Below are 18,123 nucleotides of genomic sequence, written 5' to 3'. Positions count from 1 at the left end.
TATATATATATATATATATATATATATATATATATATATATATATATATATATATATATATATATATATATATATATATATATATATATATATATATATATATATATATATATATATATATATATATATATATATATATATATATATATATCAACTGCAGAAATGGACATCAGACAATGAATGTAACTTGGCAGGTTTCACAAAAATGTGCATTTTTACGTGAAATTGCATCTCTGTGAACCTGGGGTAAAACTGTTAGACTATCTTCAAGACTATTTACTCCTAAATTCAGTTGTTTGATTTACCTTAGCTGTAGCGCATTTGTTAAAAGCAAATACTGCCAATTTTCAGTGGACCAGGAACAGTATGTTTTTTTCTCTTTACGTCACGTCTTTACCTAAGAAAATATTCTGAGGAAAAGTTACTTGCAAAATAGATGGCTAACAAAAGTGTTTATAGGGTAAGTTTGTTTCTAGCTAGTTGGATAAAGAAAGTATTGCAGGAGAAAAGTTGCTAGTCAACTAGTTGGAAAATAATTGTTTTCTGGGGCAATGTTTCTTTCCAGCTAGTTGGCAAAATTAAGTTTTTCTGGGGAGAAGTTATTAGTCAGCTAGTTGGCAAAAGTAAGTTTTGATGGGGAGAAGTTATTAGTCAACTAGCTGGAAAATGAAAGTTTTGCTGGGGCGACATTTATTGTCAACTAGTTGACAAATTTAAGTGTTGCTTGGGATAAGTTATTAGTCAACTAGTTGGAAAAGAAAAGTTTTGCTGGGGAAAAGTTATTAGTCAACTAGTTGGCAAATTTATGTTATTTTTTTTTTAAATTTAGGAAATGTATTTACATATCTTTAAAACCTTATAAATTAGGTTTGAGCAAAGTTATGAAGAGGAAAAAATTATTGCTGTACTTCATTTAATCAGATGAGCTATATTGCAAGGTTTCACTTTTACAACACACATATTTTTAAAGGTCATCAAAGGTCAGGACCCTCTAGAGGGAGAAGGGGTGGAAGTAGGTACTTCAAAATACCTTCCTGGGACATACTTTATCCCATAGACCCATCCCTGAAAGTTTCATTTTCCTGACATACCATAACTCCTTTCCAAGATTGTTAAAAGTAGCTAAAGTAGAATTTTACCAAAAAATTAATTACAAATTCTAAAAATAAGACAAAAATATTCCTCCAGCAAAGGAACAAAGACAGATCAATGAAGGAACATACACAATTTATGTCCACCCCTTCTCCCTCTAGAGGGAGAAGGGGTGTGTTTTTGTTCCATAAACACAATTTATGGAAAAGGAAAGTTTTGCTGGGGAGAAGTTATTAGTCAACTAGTTGGCAAATTTATGTTGTTTTTTTTTTTCAAAATTTAGGAAATGTATTTACATATCTTTAAAACCTTATAAATTAGGTTTGAGCAAAGTTATGAAGATGAAAAAATTATTGCTGTACTTCATTTAAGCAGATAGCCTAATCTATTTTGCAAGGTTTCACTTTTATAACACACAGATTTTAAAGGTCAGGACTCTCTAGAGGGAGAAGGGGTGGAGGTAGGTACTTCAAAATACCTTCCCGGAACATACTCTATCCAATAGACCCATCCCTGAAAGTTTCATTTTCCTAACATAACCCCTTTCCAAAATAGTCAAAAGTAGCTAAAGTAGAATTTTACCAAAAAATTAATTACAAATTCTAAAAATGAGACAAAAATATTCCTCCAGTAAAGGAAAAAAGACAGATCAATGAAGGAACAATAGTGATAATTAAATTTTAAAAGAAAATCTATATTATTAACATATTTTATGCTACTCACAATAAATTATAACTCTTATTAGTAAACTAGTTGGAAAATGAATTTTTTTTTGGGGCAATGTTCCTTTCCAGCTAGATGGCAAAATTAAATTTTGCTGGGGAGAAGTTATTAGTCAGATAGTTCGCAAAATTAAATTTTTCTGGGGATAAGTTATTAGTCAACTAGTTGGAAAAGAAAAGTTTTGCTGGGGAGAAGTTATTAGTCAACTAGTTGGCAAATTTATGTTATTTTTTTTAAAATTTAGGAAATGTATTTACATATCTTTAAAACCTTATAAATTAGGTTTGAGCAAAGTTATGAAGAGGAAAAAATTATTGCTGTACTTCATTTAAGCAGATGATCTATATTGCAAGGTTTCACTTTTATAACACATATTTTTAAAGGTCATCAAAGGTCAGGACCCTCTAGAAGGAGAAGGGGTGGAGGTAGGTACTTCAAAATACCTTCCCGGGACATACTGTAGCCCATAGACCCATCCCTGAAAGTTTCATTGTCCTAACATAACCCCTTTCCAAAATAGTCAAAAGTAGATAAAGTATAATTTTGCCTTAAAATCAATTGCAAATTCTAAGAATGATACAAAAATATCCTCCTATTAAAGGAACAGAAATATTACATAAGGAACATACACAATTTATGTCCATTTAATACAAGTTCTAATCTAAAACAGCTTTAAACATGCATCTTTTTTCCTTAAAAGACAGGAGGAATAACCATCCAAGCTTTAAAAAATTTAATCTGACTTTTGGGACCAGGTATTATAAAACTAATTATGCTGAGAATTATTCACAATAAATTCTAACTATTATTAGTCAACTAGTTGGAAAATGAATTGTTTTTTGGGGCAATGTTTCTTTCCAGCTAGTTGGAAAAATTAAGTTTTGCTGCGGAGAAGTTATTAGTCAACTAGTTGGAAAAATTAAGTTTTTCTGGGGAGAAGTTATTAGTCAACTAGTTGGAAAAGGAATGTTTTGGTGGGGAGAAGTTATTAGTCAACTAGTTGGCAAATTTATGTTTTTTTTTTCAAAATTTAGGAAATGTATTTACATATCTTTAAAACCTTATAAATTAGGTTTGAGCAAAGCTATGAAGAGGAAAAAATTATTGCTGTACTTCATTTAAGCAGATGAGCTATATTGCAAGGTTTCACTTTTATAACACATATTTTTAAAGGTCATCAAAGGTCAGGACCCTCTAGAGGAAGAAGGGGTGGAAGTAGGTACTTCAAAATACCTTCCCGGGACATACTTTAGCCCATAGACTCATCCCTGAAAGTTTCATTGTCCTAACATAACCCCTTTCCAAAATAGTCAAAAGTAGCTAAAGTAGAATTTTACCTTAAAATTAATTACAAATTTTAAAAATAAGACAAAAATACTCCTCCAGTAAAGGAAAAAAGACAGATCAATGAAGGGACATACACAATTTATGTCCATTAAATGCAAGATCTAAATGAACAAAACTTCAAATATGCATCTGTTTTCTTTAACAGACAGGAGGAATAACCCTCCAAGCTTTGACAAATTCAATCTTACTTTTTGGACCAGGTATTATAAGACTAATTATCCTGAGAATTAATAAAAAAAATCCCTGGCTTCAAAGCCCAATATATAACTCAAATTACATCTCCCATTAAGAGGGAGACAGGGAGAGAGACAGAAGTTGTAACTGAATAGTAACAAGCTTTGACAAAATTACAGCAATAAACTGCAAAATATAATTTTATTCTTGTAAAAATTTAATATCACTACTAAATTTTTTTAGTAGTCACTACACTTTAGTTTTATCACTACACTTTTCACAAGCATATTTCTATCAACATCTTTTGAAGAAATACTCCTAGGTGAGGGCAAATCCTTGCTAACTTCATTGTAATCATTAACAGGAATTTCAATAAAAACGCCATTCGAATGAGATAATGGTTCTGTACTTTGATTTTGATTCAAAAGTGGAGATTTTGAGCTAATGGAGCCATTTAATGATGATTTTGCTTGCGCAGCTAAGTTAGCAGCAAATGAAGCTGTTTTCTTTGCCTAAAAAAAAAACAAAAACAATATAAGCCACTAATAGGAAGACAGTAGTTTGAAAAGAGAAAAATGTTACAGAAATAGTGATAGAGAGAGAGATAGAGAGAGAGAGAGAGAAAGAGTATGCATGGGAGAAGTTATTAGTCAACTAGTTGGAAAATGAAAGTTTTTCTGGGGAGAAGTTATTAGTCAACTAGTTGGAAAAGGAAAGTTGTGCTGGGGCAACATTTACTGTCAACTAGTTGGCAAATTTAAGTGTTGCCGGGGAGAAGTTAATAGTCAACTAGTTGGAAAAGCAAAGTTTTGCTGGGGCAACATTTATTGTCAACTAGTTGGCAAATTTAAGTGTTGCTGGGGAGAAGTTATTAGTCAACTAGTTGGAAAATTACAGTTTTGCTGGGGTGAAGTTTTTAGTCAACTAGTTGCAAAATTTAGATTTTTCCTATACAGATGGGTTAAATTTTCCAACTAGATGACTAAAATAATTTTTATTATAAGGAGATTGGATAGTACCATTCTATATAAGCTTATAAACTAATTTTTTCCAATAGTCAAAGAGTGGATATCCATTTTTAAAGGTCATCAAAGGTCAAGAACCTCTAGGGAGAGAAGGAGAGGAGGTAGGTACTTCAAATTATCTTCCCTGGACATACTTTAACCTTTAGACCCATCCCTGAAAGTTTCATTTTCATAACCAAACCCATTTTCAAGATAGTCAAAAGTAGCTAAAGTAGAATTTTACCATAATTTCTGTTCATTTTAAGTTTTAACGTTGCTCCTTACTTTCAGTTGAAAAAAACTATTTGTTTTATCTAATTTCTGATTGTGTTTTAAATAATGCTGGGAAATCCAGTGCCCCCTTCATAGAAATGTCCCTTCTCCCAAGGAAACATCCTCTATGGAAAGATCTTCCCATGTAATACCCTCCTCTGAATGTGGGTTATTCTAAGATATTCTAGGACTACTGGATTGATATGATAACCCCTAGGGAAAAAAAAATTGAATAAAAATAAACACACATCTATAATCTTTCTTCTGGCAAAAAATAACAAAATTCCACATTTTTGCAGATATGAGTTTGAAAATTTACAACAGTGAAAATTGTGAGGATAAAGGTGCTCCCCCTGTAAAATATGTTAACTAAGATTATTATGCACATTATGAAGCAAGAACTGTTTTCTTAACGTGTCTTCTTATTCCCTGGACTGGTACTAAATTTATCCCCAAAATATAATGATAAGAATTACATTTGGAGCTAGGAAAACAACCCCAGTAGGCCTATCATTCCTGCTATCAGAAAGTGGCCTGGGAGATCTAGGAACAAGAAGGAATACTATCACACTAAGATATTCAGCAAAAATATTGGGGTCAGATCAAACAAATCCAGTGAAATCAAGGATTGTTAAACCAGCTCTGTATGTGACTCTAAACAATTGTAGAAAGCAGAATCAGTTTAATTTCTTGGAAAGATTTATTCAAATATATGCTCAGTTTGACCTAGAACTAAAGATCACAGATGTGCTGACACTTCCAGACATGGATTTACCACCACCATTGGAAAGCAGCAAAATTAAGCACTCAACTGCCATGGAGAAGAAAGGAAGTTTAGACTTAGCCACTAGCTTCAGGATGCTGATTGAAGAGTCAATCAGGGGTTTCTTGGATATTTATACCAACAGATTCAAAATAGATGATTAGGCAATAGTCCAGTTGGAGCTGCATTTGTTGTACCAAAGAAGTAAGTTACAGTACAGTTCAAGCTACCGAAACAGATGTTGATTTTTTAAGCTGATGTATATAAAAGAAAGTCTGAAACATTGTCCTAATGTGCTAATATGCTCATATTCAAAGAGTACACTAGAAACCATTAGCAACATAGATAGAGGAAGGGCATGGTCAAGGGAATTAGCTAGCTGTTATAGAGAATTAGTCACAGTACCTCCTGGGTAGGAGGTTGTTTCACAGTGGGTCCCAGCCCATGTTGACATACATGGAAATGAACTAGATGACCAAGCTGTAAAAATGGAACCACTCTTGGTGGCTCTTTTACAAGATGTGAAACTCCAACTCAGATTATGATGATTGAAGAGATTATATAAAAAAAAGTAGCAGGAATACTATTTTGAGGAAAATTGTAACCTCTCTGGAAACTGGTTCTACTACTACTACTACTAACAACTCATCGCAGCACCAAGCCGCCTGAGGCCAACACAGCTTCGCACGCTCCTCCTCCACCCCAATATATTCAAAGCCTCCCTTTTTACACCCGCCCACGAAGTTCCCATTTCCTTTAAATCTTTCTTTATGACGTCCTCCCAACCCAGACGTGGACGACCTGCTTTCCGTTTAGCCCTAGATGGTTGGCCGAAAAGAACAATCTTCGGCAATCTGTCATCCTTCATCCGAACAACATGCCCTAACCACCTCAACCTTTCTTTCATTATAGACCTAGAAAGTGGTATTGAACCACATTTTTCGTCTAGCCTATTGTTTGAAATACGGTCAGTCAGCCGGGTACCCAGAACAATCCTTAAGCATTTCTCTGGAAAACATCTAGCAAATCTTCATCCGCTTTTCGGAGCGTCCATGCTTCAGAGCCATATTTGACCACTGTCATCACTGTAGCTTCTAAGATTCTAATCTTGGTTTGCAGACTTATCTTCCTATTCTTCCAGACTTTTTTTAACTGTGAAAAAACACCCTGAGCCTTGGCTATTCTATTTTTAACATCTTCACTGCTCCCACCATCTTTACTAATAATACTACCAAGGTAAGTGAAACTGGCCACCTGATCAATCTTTTCATTACCCAACGTCACCTTTTCATCTTCACTTATTCCTAGCCTTAGTGACTTGGTCTTCCTAACATTAATTTTCAAACCAATACTAGCACCCTGAACTCGCAAAACCTCTAAAACTTCATTCATTTTGCTCACACTTTCATCTAGGATGCTTAAATCATCAGCATAATCCAAGTCCAGGAGACTTTTTCCTCCCCATTTGATTCCGTGGTCTCCCATTGCCTTTCCTGTGCTCCTTAAAACAAAGTCCATCAAAATAATCCATATAAAGGGGGATAGAACACAACCCTGCTTAACTCCTGATTTAATACAAAACCAGCTGCTAACCTCATTTCCTACCTTAACCGCAGCAGTGTTATTCTCGTACATAGCACTAATCACTTTAATGTATTTGTCTGGTATACCATACAAGGATAAAACCTTTACTAAAGCTCCTCTATCAACAGAATCGAACGCTTTCTCATAATCTATAAAACTGAGGACCAAAGGTGTTTGAAAACTTAGGCACTTCTCAATTATTAACCTAAGAGTGAAAATTTGGTCAACACATCCTCTACCTTTTCTAAAACCGCACTGCTCTTCTCTTAAAACTTTGTCTACGGCATCTCTCAGTCTTAAAAGTATCATATTACTAAGCAATTTGCTACCTACAGAGACCAGACTAGTGCCTCGATAACTACCACACTCACTTTTATCACCTTTCTTATAAAGTGGCTTAATTAACTGGTTCACAACATGTAAAATCAGAAACGAAACTTTACAGGAAGTTATCTAGGAGAGGAGGAACCATAGCTTTTTGTCTAAGGTCCAGACATGCAGGTACTCATTCATATCTGGCAAAATTTTGTGGAGAGGAAAGCACTTGTGATTATTGAGACAGTTGAATTTTAATTGAGTATAATCAATACATGCACCAGAGAGGACCAATAAAATCATTCTTCAAGGAACAAAAAGAAAATATTTCAGTTAATCTACTTCTGGGTGGCTTCTCAAGTGATGAGCTAAATACCACATTAATATGCTCAGTGGTGCTATTCTTGGAAAAATTTGGTTATGATAAGAGGATATAATTAAAGATTTTGAACTCTAGTTAAAACACATGTTTACAAGATTTGAAATTTTAGCATTGTTTTGGTCAAAGAGGTCTTTAAAGTAACAAAAAAAAGAATTGGAAAATACCAAACATGCTTTTTGTTTGCAAGAACTTCCAGATATTGTTATTCTTGTTTTAGTTAAAAGTGCATAATCCTTTTTTATTTAATTTTCCACAAAAATTTTATGCATATCTCAGTGTGATTGACTTGAAAATTTATTTAGTAAAAAGAGCCTGAAATCCCTCAAAATGATATCAGAGCAAAACTAACCCCCCTCCCCGCTCAAAATGTTTTTCCAACTTGTAAAAACATAACAGAAATGAATATAATCAAATTTTTGATGTATTTTTTTTTAATTGTAGAACCATTTACTTTTGACTCTTAAAAAGGGCACTAGAACATCTAACTTCTAGTCAAATGAGCCCCCTCCATTCCAAAGGCTTGGTTGCTGCCAATCCCTGAAATGCATTGACTAGTTGACAATTTGGCGGAGAAGGGCATCATGAATGAAGTCAATGATTGGGCTCATAGGACCAGATGGGATGTAGGGAAACTGGTCTTTCCAGATGATTGCCTCTGAGGGAAATTACATTTTGAGCCCTTAAAGGGCTCAAAACAGCTCATAGTAACCAAAAGTTTAAAAGCATCTGTAAAAAGAACTGGCTAGTGAGAAAAAATGACCATTTGTAGCTGATTCAGGAATAGTAATTATTATTTTCCTTAGCCTTAATAGTAAAATGTTATTTTGAAAACAAATTGGCAGAAATTTTTGAACAGATCTAGAAACTGCTGTAGAATGATGTTCTTGTGCTTGTTAAGAAATCTCTGAGAATACTGCACAAAACAAGTAGGATTGTCTTAACTTGTTAAGAAATCTCTGAGAATACTGCACAAAACAAGTAGGACTGTCTTAACTAGTAAACCAGCATCTGGTGATTTTAGTTGGAATTCTTTACCAAGCAGTGTTGTAATAAACACAAATTGGCTAAGAGAGTCTTGGCCAATTTGTGTTGACTACTGATATGGTTGTCTCCCCTGTTTTTTCCTGGCCATAGAGCCTTACGGGGGAGTTTATATTGAAGTGTATTTTGTTGTGTTTATTAATTGAATAAATTGATTGATTGATTGATTGCTTAGTTAAAGCTTTTACAAATGTTTTTTATGGATCAATTTGGAATAAACACAAATGCAAGACTCTCTATTTCATGTCTTTTCCATCATTAAAGTAGCTTCTATATTTTAGAAGTCCAACCAATAGCAAAACTTTTTTTTAAAGTTTCCTTTTTAAGGGCTACAATTAAAAAAAAAATAGAGAAAAACTGTGATTATATTCATTTCTGTTATGTTTTTACAAGTTGGACAAACATTTTGCGGGGGGCGGGGGGTTAGTTTTGCTCTGATATCATTTTGAGGGATTTCAGGCTCTTTTTACTAAATGAATTTTCAAGTCCATCACACTGAGATATGCATAAAATTTTTGTGGAAAATTAAATAAAAAAGGATTATGCACTTTTAACTAAAACAAGAATAACAATATCTTGAAGTTCTTGCAAACAAAAAGCATGTTTGGTATTTTCCAATTCTTTTTTGCTACTTTAAAGACCTCTTTGACCAAAACATTGCTAAAATTTCAAATCTTGTAAACATGTGTTTTAACTAGAGTTCAAAATCTTTAATTATATCCTCTTATCATATCCAAATTTTTCCAAGAATTGCACCACTGAGCATATTAATGTGGTATTTAGCTCATCACTTGAGAAGCCACCCAGAAGTAGATTCACTGAAATATTTTCTTTTTGTTCCTTGAAGAATGATTTTATTGGTCCTCTCTGGTGCATGTAATGATTATACTCAATTAAAATTCAACTGTCTCAATAATCACAAGTGCTTTCCTCTCTACAAAATTTTGCCAGATATGAATGAGTACCTGCATGTCTGGACCTTAGACAAAAAGCTATGGTTCCTTCTCTCCTAGATAACTTCCTGTAAAGTTTCGTTTCTGATTTTACATGTTGTGAACCAGTTTCCAGAGAGGTTACAATTTTCCTCAAAATAGTATTCCTGCTGCTTTTTTTATATAATCTCTTCAATCATCATAATCTGAGTTGGAGTTTCACATCTTGTAAAAGAGCCACCAAGAGTGGTTCCATTTTTTTGCAGCTTGGTCAGCTAGTTCATTTCCATGTATGTCAACATGGGCTGGGACCCACTGTGAAACAACCTCCTACCCAGGAGGTACTGTGACTAATTCTCTATAACAGCTAGCTACTTCCCTTGGCCATGCCCTTCCTCTATCTATGTTGCTAATGGTTTCTAGTGTACTCTTTGAATATGAGCATATTAGCACATTAGGACAATCTTTCAGACTTTCTTTTATATACATCAGCTCGAAAACTTGACTTCATTCATGATGCCCTTCTCCGCCAAATTGTCAACCAGTCCATGCAGATTGGCAGCAACCAAGCCTTTGGAATGGAGGGGGCTCATTTGACTAGAAGTTAGAAGTTCTAGTGCCCTTTTTAAGAGTCAAAAGTAAATGGAGGACAACTATCCCCCCTCCCCCAAGCTTAATATTCCCAGAAACACATCCAATTAAAATTTTATGAGAGCTATTTTGTTCAGAATTGTTTAAAGATCCAGAAGTTATGTCTTTGAGAATGTCAACCTTCCCACAGTCCTCAGGTTAATTCATTCATTGTTTACATATTGTATATGTTATTGAGGAAGGTATGTATTTTGAAATATACTTTCCAAAAAGACAGAGGGCATTCACATGAGCCTTTTAGAGAATGATGAGTAGAGTCTTTAACTAAATCCAAACACATTGTGTGTGTATGGATTGTTAAAAGGGCATAACTCTGGAATGACTGTGTATATTAATTTAGAACTCTCAGGAAATGATAAGGAAGATGATTGAAAAGGCAATATGTGTGTGACTACCACCATTTACTACTGCTACCATTACTACTACAACACTACTCCATTTATAATGTTGAGGCGAAATTTTAACCAAATCATAAGATGATATGTACATGTACATTGTTAAAAGATTTTACCCTGAGCATTGATTTGGGTATTAAGTAAGAACTTCCAGAGAATGCTTACAGGGGAAGATCATCTGACCAAAGGGCAATATATGCACACTATTAAAAATACTACTTTCACTGCCATATTTACTACTACTATTACTACTAGTACTTCAACTACTACTTCTATTGTAATTACTTGTAAGGCTATGAACATTGATATGAAAATTTCAAGAAGTATATGAACAAGCAGGTGATCAAAAGGACATCTCAACAATGGGTAATTGTATTAAGCAGAAACTTCCAGGACTTGATTAGAGGTAAGCTCAACTGACCAAAAGACAATACGTCAATACTGCTGCTGCTACTAGGACTACTACTATTACTATTAACACTACTACTAGCAATACCAATACTACTATTGTGACTTCTATTACAATTATGCCTAATGGTATGAAGGTGAAATTGTTAAGGATTTTTGAGGGGGGGTCGTGAACTGAATCACAAGACACCATCTGTATGCAGGTTGTCAAAAGGGCAAAAATGCAATATCTTAGGAACAGTTTGGTGTTTGAAGTTAAGACCAATAGGGCTTGTTTTGGGGGATGGTGCTACTACTGTTACTGTTATTACTACTTCTATTTCTACTACTGCCACTAAACCTAAGGCTACTACTATTAATTCTACTGGTCCTACTACTATTGCTGCTATTAAAACTAAGGGGACTAAGGCAACAAATTTAGAATGTATTGAAACTGTATGGAACTAAATCAAAACAAACTATGCCCACACAGGTTGTTGAGAGGACATATCAGATATGCTTCAAGAATGGTTGATGTTATTAATTTGAAACTTTTAGCATGTGTTTAAGGGGATGTTGAAGAAACCAAAGGTGCTGTACACATACTGCCACTATTGCTACTACTGTAAATGCTACTACACTAGCTAAGTGTATTAAGGTGAAGCTTTTAAGGAATATTTAGGCAGATGTTGAACTAAATCAAAACAAACCATGAGCATGTGGATTTTCGAAAAGGTGACAAAGCAATATCACGAGAACAGCTTACATTATTAAGTTAAACATTTAAGGGTCAATTGTGGCAAATTTTTAACTAGCCAGAAGGCACTATGTGTATACTATTAATACATCTTCTCCAGTTACTGTAACTCTTTATGCTAAAGGTCTTAAGTTGAAACTTAATGGAACATTTAGGGGGAGTTTCAATTAGACAAAAAAAAATTATATACTTGCAGGTTTTCAAAAGGGCATATAAGCAATATCATAGTTAGCTCTCCTCTATAATAGCTAGAAATATTGAAACTTTTAAAGAAGCTTATTTGATTCAAAATTAAAAGTTCTCTTGCGCCTTTTAAGAGTAAAAAGAGATTGGAGGGCAAGCAACTCTTCTCCTCCTCCCAAGCCCATTCATTTTCAAAATACATCCAGTCAAAAATTTTAGACTACAATTTTGTTCAGCATAGTAGGATAGTCAAGTAGCTATTTCTCTAGAGATATTGGGTATTTTAATCCCCCACAATTATACAATTGGCCCATAATGCTTGAAAACTAAATGTTGCTTTAACACTAAAGTAGGATCAGAAGGTGGGACCCACTAAGTACCAGGGGTGATATATCTTGGGACACGAGGTGGTATACTCTGGGACATAGTAAACAGATTCATATATTGGTAGAAAACCTTGGCTATTCATCATATAAAAACTATATTAAAAATTCGACTTCAAAAGTAAAAATATCTTTTAGAGTAAAGACTAGACTACCAGTCAGAAAACAAAAAGTATGACGCTGCTCTGGAAGCTGTACTGGGTACTGGGGTAGGAGGCAACAACTTTTTCAAAATGTCTTTCCTTGGATAAAAGATTGAGTCTTCTTGATCTGGCCACTTCCACTTTCTTAGACCAGCCATGCACATGACACTCACTCTGACACTTTTCGTTTTTCTCTTGGACAGACCCAGGAAAATACTCTCCTTTGTAAACAACTTTAACAAAATCTCCTGTAGAGACACTGTCAAAAACCTCGTCCTCTTTCTCACTTTCATCTTCCGATTCACCTAGTTTCATTGACTCATCACTGTCATCATCAAGAATCATTTTTTGATCGTCACTTCCTTCTGAATCCACAAATAGTTTTTTTGTTGTCTGGTCTTTTTTTGCTTTTACAGTTTTCCAACAGTCCTAAATTTTCCTCTAGCCTTACCACCCTGTGCTTTCTTATCTTTTCTTTCGGCTTCTTGTTCTTCAATCTGTCTTTTTTCACAGGAGTGTCAGTAAGTATCTTTGTTGAGCCTTTCTTACTGTCTCTGCCACTCAGTACACGTGGCTTTGCTGTAGGATATGGCCGAACTTGTTCTGGCGTCACAGTAACTGAAAAGGTTGTAGTGGATTGTTCAGGCCCACTTGTAATGGGGGTTTTGGCCAAGTTGTTTCCAGTTTTAACTGAATCCAAAGCATCAGGCTTAGATCTGTCAGTTACATTAGAATATCCTTTTCTGTAAAGATGTCTGGGTTGTAAGGCTACATCCCTGCCTTTTTGAAGCCCCTCAGTATGTTGTTTGGTGTGAAAGATACGAGGAGGCTTTGGCCAATAAGAGATGTAATCTCATGTATCGTCATGGTCTTCTCTGGGCTGGATAGCATCCAATTGTCCACATCCTTGTTGTATTGGCATTTGAAGGGAAAAAACATGCAACTGTCCAATGTCTGCAGTGAGGTGATATTGTTAGGAAATTGATACCAGACTCTTCCCCAAACTGCACAACAGCATAACAAACGTGGGACTCATAGTTGTCCATTATCAGAAGCTTTGGGCTTTCAGGGGAAGCATGTGAGTAAGTCTTGAAATGTTGGAGATATTCCAGAAACAGTTTTTGGTTTACCCATCCGGAAGGCGAAGCTGTTCCAGCAGAGTTAGCAGGAGCACCAGTCAGCATGTGAGGTTGAAATTTCTTGTGTTGAAATATAAGGTAGGGGGAAAGGTACTGCCCGCTGGCAGAGATGGTTCCAACGTTAGTCACAAGCATGCCATGCTCATGTAAGAGAGAGGGAGAGAAAAGAAGTCTTACTGTAGGCCTAGTCTCTGAACTCAATATAAAAACTGAAAATAATTACAAAACCTTGCCCCTAGAACGGCCAAGCGGCCTATGGGCTTTGGGTGGATTCTATCTGTAAACATGCTATTTCCAGCCAATCCAAGTCCTCACTGATTGCAACATCGACTCAAATGAATCAACTTTATTACTCTTTTCTCTCCCTGTCAATTTTGACCAAAATTGACTCTCCCGTAAAACTACGGAGTTACAATTTGTCACTTTAACTGACTACACGTACGCCCTAGACGTTATGACCTTATGTAAAGACGGCCTATACGCCCTAGGCCTTATGACCTTATGTAATAACAGCCTTCACGCCCTAGACGTTATGACCTTATGTAATCACGGCCTATACGCCCTTGGCGTTATGACCTTGTGTAATGATGGCCTATGCGTCCTATGCGTTATGACCTTATGTAATAATGGCCTGTACGCCCTAGGCGTTATGACCTTATATTATGACGGCTTATACGCCCTAGGCGTTATGACCTTATGTAATTAAGGCCTGTATGTCCTAGGAGTTATGACCTTATGTAAAGACGGCCTATACGCCCTAGGCGTTATGACCTTATGTAATAACGGCCTGTACGCCCTAGACGTTATGACTTGATAATGGCCTGTAGTCCCTAGGCGTTACGACCTTATGTTATGACGGCATATCCGCCCTAGGCGTTATGACCTTATGTAATGAAGGCCTGTACGCCCTAGGCGTTATGACCTTATGTAAACTTATAAAAAATAACCTATGAAAGGTATTATCCATACCCAGATACTGGATTTACCGCAGCTAAACCATTAAAATACAAAAAATTATCTGGCCTACTAAACACGAGGCCTAGAATAAAAGTAGATATTTATATAAATATAAATAAATATGTTAAGAATATGTATATGTTTCCTATGTAGGAAACATAGGAGAAACATTTCTGAAGTGCATCAATGCATTTTAAAAACGCATAAGAGTTTAAAATGAAAAAGGTTGCAAAATTTACATAATATGGTTTTTCATCTTTTCAACATTTGAATTAACCACTTTAGTGGCACAAAAATGAACAAAAGAAAGACTCGTGGAATGGTCTTTTAAGGTACTAAAATTCAAATCAAAATTTGAATTTTTATATACAATATCGCAATAGTGTCCTGGATATCTCTATTGAAGAAGGTATAATCATTAGCAGACATTACACATACTCCCAAAAAGATGTTATGAATAACTGTGCAATATTCATGCTGGGAGGGTAGTAAGTTCCTCTCCTATTACACAAATATTTTGAGCATAAACTCATTTTCCTTTTTACTAATAAAAATGTTTTATATGTTTAATTAAAACCAAGAACTACCCTGGCTAGTGTCTCCTTGTGACCCACAAAACACCACAAAAAAAACTGATCTGAATTAGTTATTGAGAGAGACTGGATCGCTGTGGAAACGTTTGTTTTCGGTGGAATTGTGGTGTCGTGACCCCGTCTTTGCATTGAAAACCGAAGAAAGCTTTTGTTAATAGATGTACCAACGCATGAGGTAATGGCGACGCCAAATTGATAGCTTCGTTTCTTGAAGGAAGAAAGCAAAGAGTAGAGCTTGTTACAATTTCGACTGATAAGATAGCAGTAAAATGTGGTGCGCCAAAAGGATCTGTGCTGGATCCCCGATTATTTCTTGTGTACATTAATGATCTTAATGGATGTCCTAAAAGGCTGTCAATGCTAGGATACAATGGGGCCCAGGTACAGGCAATGCTTCCAAGTTTTGCTGATGATATTCAGTAAACAACAGCTGCAAAAACAGAAGCTGGTTTGAAAAATAGCATGAAACAGGGGATGGTGATAATCAAAGATGGATGCAAGTGAATAAACTGCTTGTTAATCATAAAAAAATGTTCATATCATATGGGAGAAGTTTTGTGAAATATCTCACTGTCATGGTAGATAAGTGCCTTAGTTTCAAAGACCCAATTACATTTATAAGTACAAAAATAGTTAAAAATACTAGTGTTCTGTGGAAATTGAAGAATTTTTGTCCCCAAAAAAGGTTATTAGAATGCTCTATTTTTCTCTTACTCATCCATATTTATTGCATTGTGTAATATTTTGGTCGTCAATGTTCACTAGCCATTTATACGCATTCCATATGATTGTCAAAAGGGCATATCAGCAGTATCTTAGAAACACTTTAGAGTATTAAGTTGAAACTTATAGGGTATATTGCATGGGATGTTGAACTAGCCAAAAGCCACTATGTGCATGTTACTACCACGGCTGCTATGACTACTATTAGTACTGCTACTACTACTAAGGCTAAGGGTACCAAGATGAACAATTCAGGGAGTGTTGAGGGGGAAGTTGACTTAAATATAACACGATATATGCATTTAAATTGTCAAAAGGGCATATCAGCGGTATCTTAGGAACACCTCGGAGTATTAAGTTGAAACTTATAGGGTATATTGCATGGGATGTTGAACTAGTCAAAAGCCACTACGTGCATGTTACTACTACTGCTGCTACGACTACTATTTGTATTGCTACTACTACTAAGGCTAAGGGTATTAAGGTGAAAATTTAAGGGAATATTGAGGAAATGCTGAACTAAATCGAAACACAGTATGTGCATACAGGTTGTCAAAATGTCAATAATATAAGGCACAAACGCCGTCATAACATAAGGTCATAAAGCCTAGGGTTTATAGGCCTTTATTACATAAGGTCATAACGCTTAGGACGCATAGGCCTTCATTAAACAAGGTCATAACGCCTAGGGCGTATAGGCCGTGTTTACATAAGGTAAAAACGTTTACAGCGTAAAGACTATTATTACAAAAGGTCATGACGCCTAGGATGTATAGGCCGTGATTATATAAGGTCATAACGTGTAGGGCGTACAGGCCGTCATTACATAAAGTCATAACACCTTGGGCACAAAGGCCATCATAACATAAGGTAATAACGCCTAGGGCGTACAGGCCGTTATTACATAAGGTCATAACGCCTAGGGCGTATAGGCCATCATTACATAAGGTCATAACGTCTAGGGCGTACAGACCGTCATTACACAAGGTTATAACGCCTACGGCGTTATAGGCCTTCTGGCAAGGGATAAGTTGGTCTTGAGATTTGCAGCTCAGATTAGGCCCAGCATCTAATTATAAAGATTTTATAGTGGTTAAAATTAGGCACCGATCCCGGAACAGATGACATGTCTCTTTGGCAGAGTCGCTGGACCGTGTATACAAAGTACTGGCTGACACCATTTGCCCCAGGCCTACCATTACAGTCCAACAGCCTCGCTCGGCGGCAGAGCTGGTTTTGGCAATTGAGCTGGTTTTCAAGAGAAAACAGCTTATCACGTTACCTTTCTCCCCAACGCTTAAAAACTTCCTCAAGCAGCGCTCAGAAGAACTGCAGTCAACAACAAAAAATAAGCCACTCTTAGAACGTGATAATTCCTTTGATCCTCTCGACATACCGGGCCGAGCGAAAGCACGGACTTTCACTCTTTGAAAAAAATTGTTCCCCTTTTTCCTCAGTTTTACCTCTTTTTAGATATTGGCAGCTGGCAACCCTGATGGTACGCAGAAAGCACGAAACAGAATATTACAGAAGTTAATGTCTGGGTCTTAGTTGTAATTATTTGTATTTTAATCATTTGGGTGTATTAAACCCAATATTTATGGTATGGTATATTATTCATTACATAAAGAGTATACAGGCTGTCATTATATAAGGTCATAACGCCTTGGGCGTACAGACCGGAATTACACAAGGTCATAACACCATTTGGTGTACAGACATTTCGTAAGCTCATAACACCTTGGGTGTACAGACCGTCATTACATAGGGTCACAACACCTTGGGTGTACATGACGTCATTGCATAAAGTCAAATCGCCTTGGGTGTACAGACCGTCATCAAATAAGGTCATAACGGCTTGGGCGTACAGACCGGCATTACATAAGATCATAACACCTTGGGTGTACAGGCCACCTTTACATAAGGTCATAACGCCTTGGGAGCACAGACCCTCATTACATAAGGTCATAATGCTTTGGAAGTACAGACCGCCATTATATAAGGTCACGACGCCTTGGACGTACGTACCGTCATTGCATAATATTGTAACGACTACAGCGCTAACCTATAGGTCTGGTCTGGCATGTGGTAAGTTTTTCACCACGGCACCACGCATAAACCCAAAGTTCATTTTGTTACCATCAACAGGATAAGTAGAGGACATAAAATTCATATCAGTTGA

The 18,123-nt window shown here is 35.9% G+C and overlaps 1 protein-coding gene across 5 annotated transcripts in view; it reads left to right on the top strand.

Moving 5' to 3' along the window:
* The window catches only part of LOC148948836 (syntaxin-18-like), a 57,641-nt gene that overhangs the window by 29,013 nt on the left and 10,505 nt on the right, over nucleotides 1-18,123 (top strand). Inside the window, exon 1 of one of the 5 annotated variants that reach the window (XM_089094730.1) lies at nucleotides 422-460. The exons of 3 other annotated variants lie outside the window; for them this stretch is intronic. In XM_089094730.1, coding sequence (XP_088950856.1) covers nucleotides 437-460 — 24 coding nt within the window. In that variant the 5' untranslated portion in view covers nucleotides 422-436. Of the gene's footprint in view, nucleotides 1-421; nucleotides 461-5,245; nucleotides 5,581-18,123 lie in introns of those variants that run through there. One more of the 5 variants, XM_089094732.1, reaches the window with a different exon arrangement.

The sequence above is a fragment of the Artemia sp. Qi Xiang Cuo genome, chromosome 9, assembly GCF_049724085.1.
Source record: "Artemia sp. Qi Xiang Cuo chromosome 9, ASM4972408v1, whole genome shotgun sequence".
Lineage (NCBI taxonomy): Eukaryota > Metazoa > Arthropoda > Branchiopoda > Anostraca > Artemiidae > Artemia > Artemia sp. Qi Xiang Cuo.
Note: the sequence above shows the minus strand (reverse complement) of the source record. Positions and strands in the feature narration are given on the sequence as shown.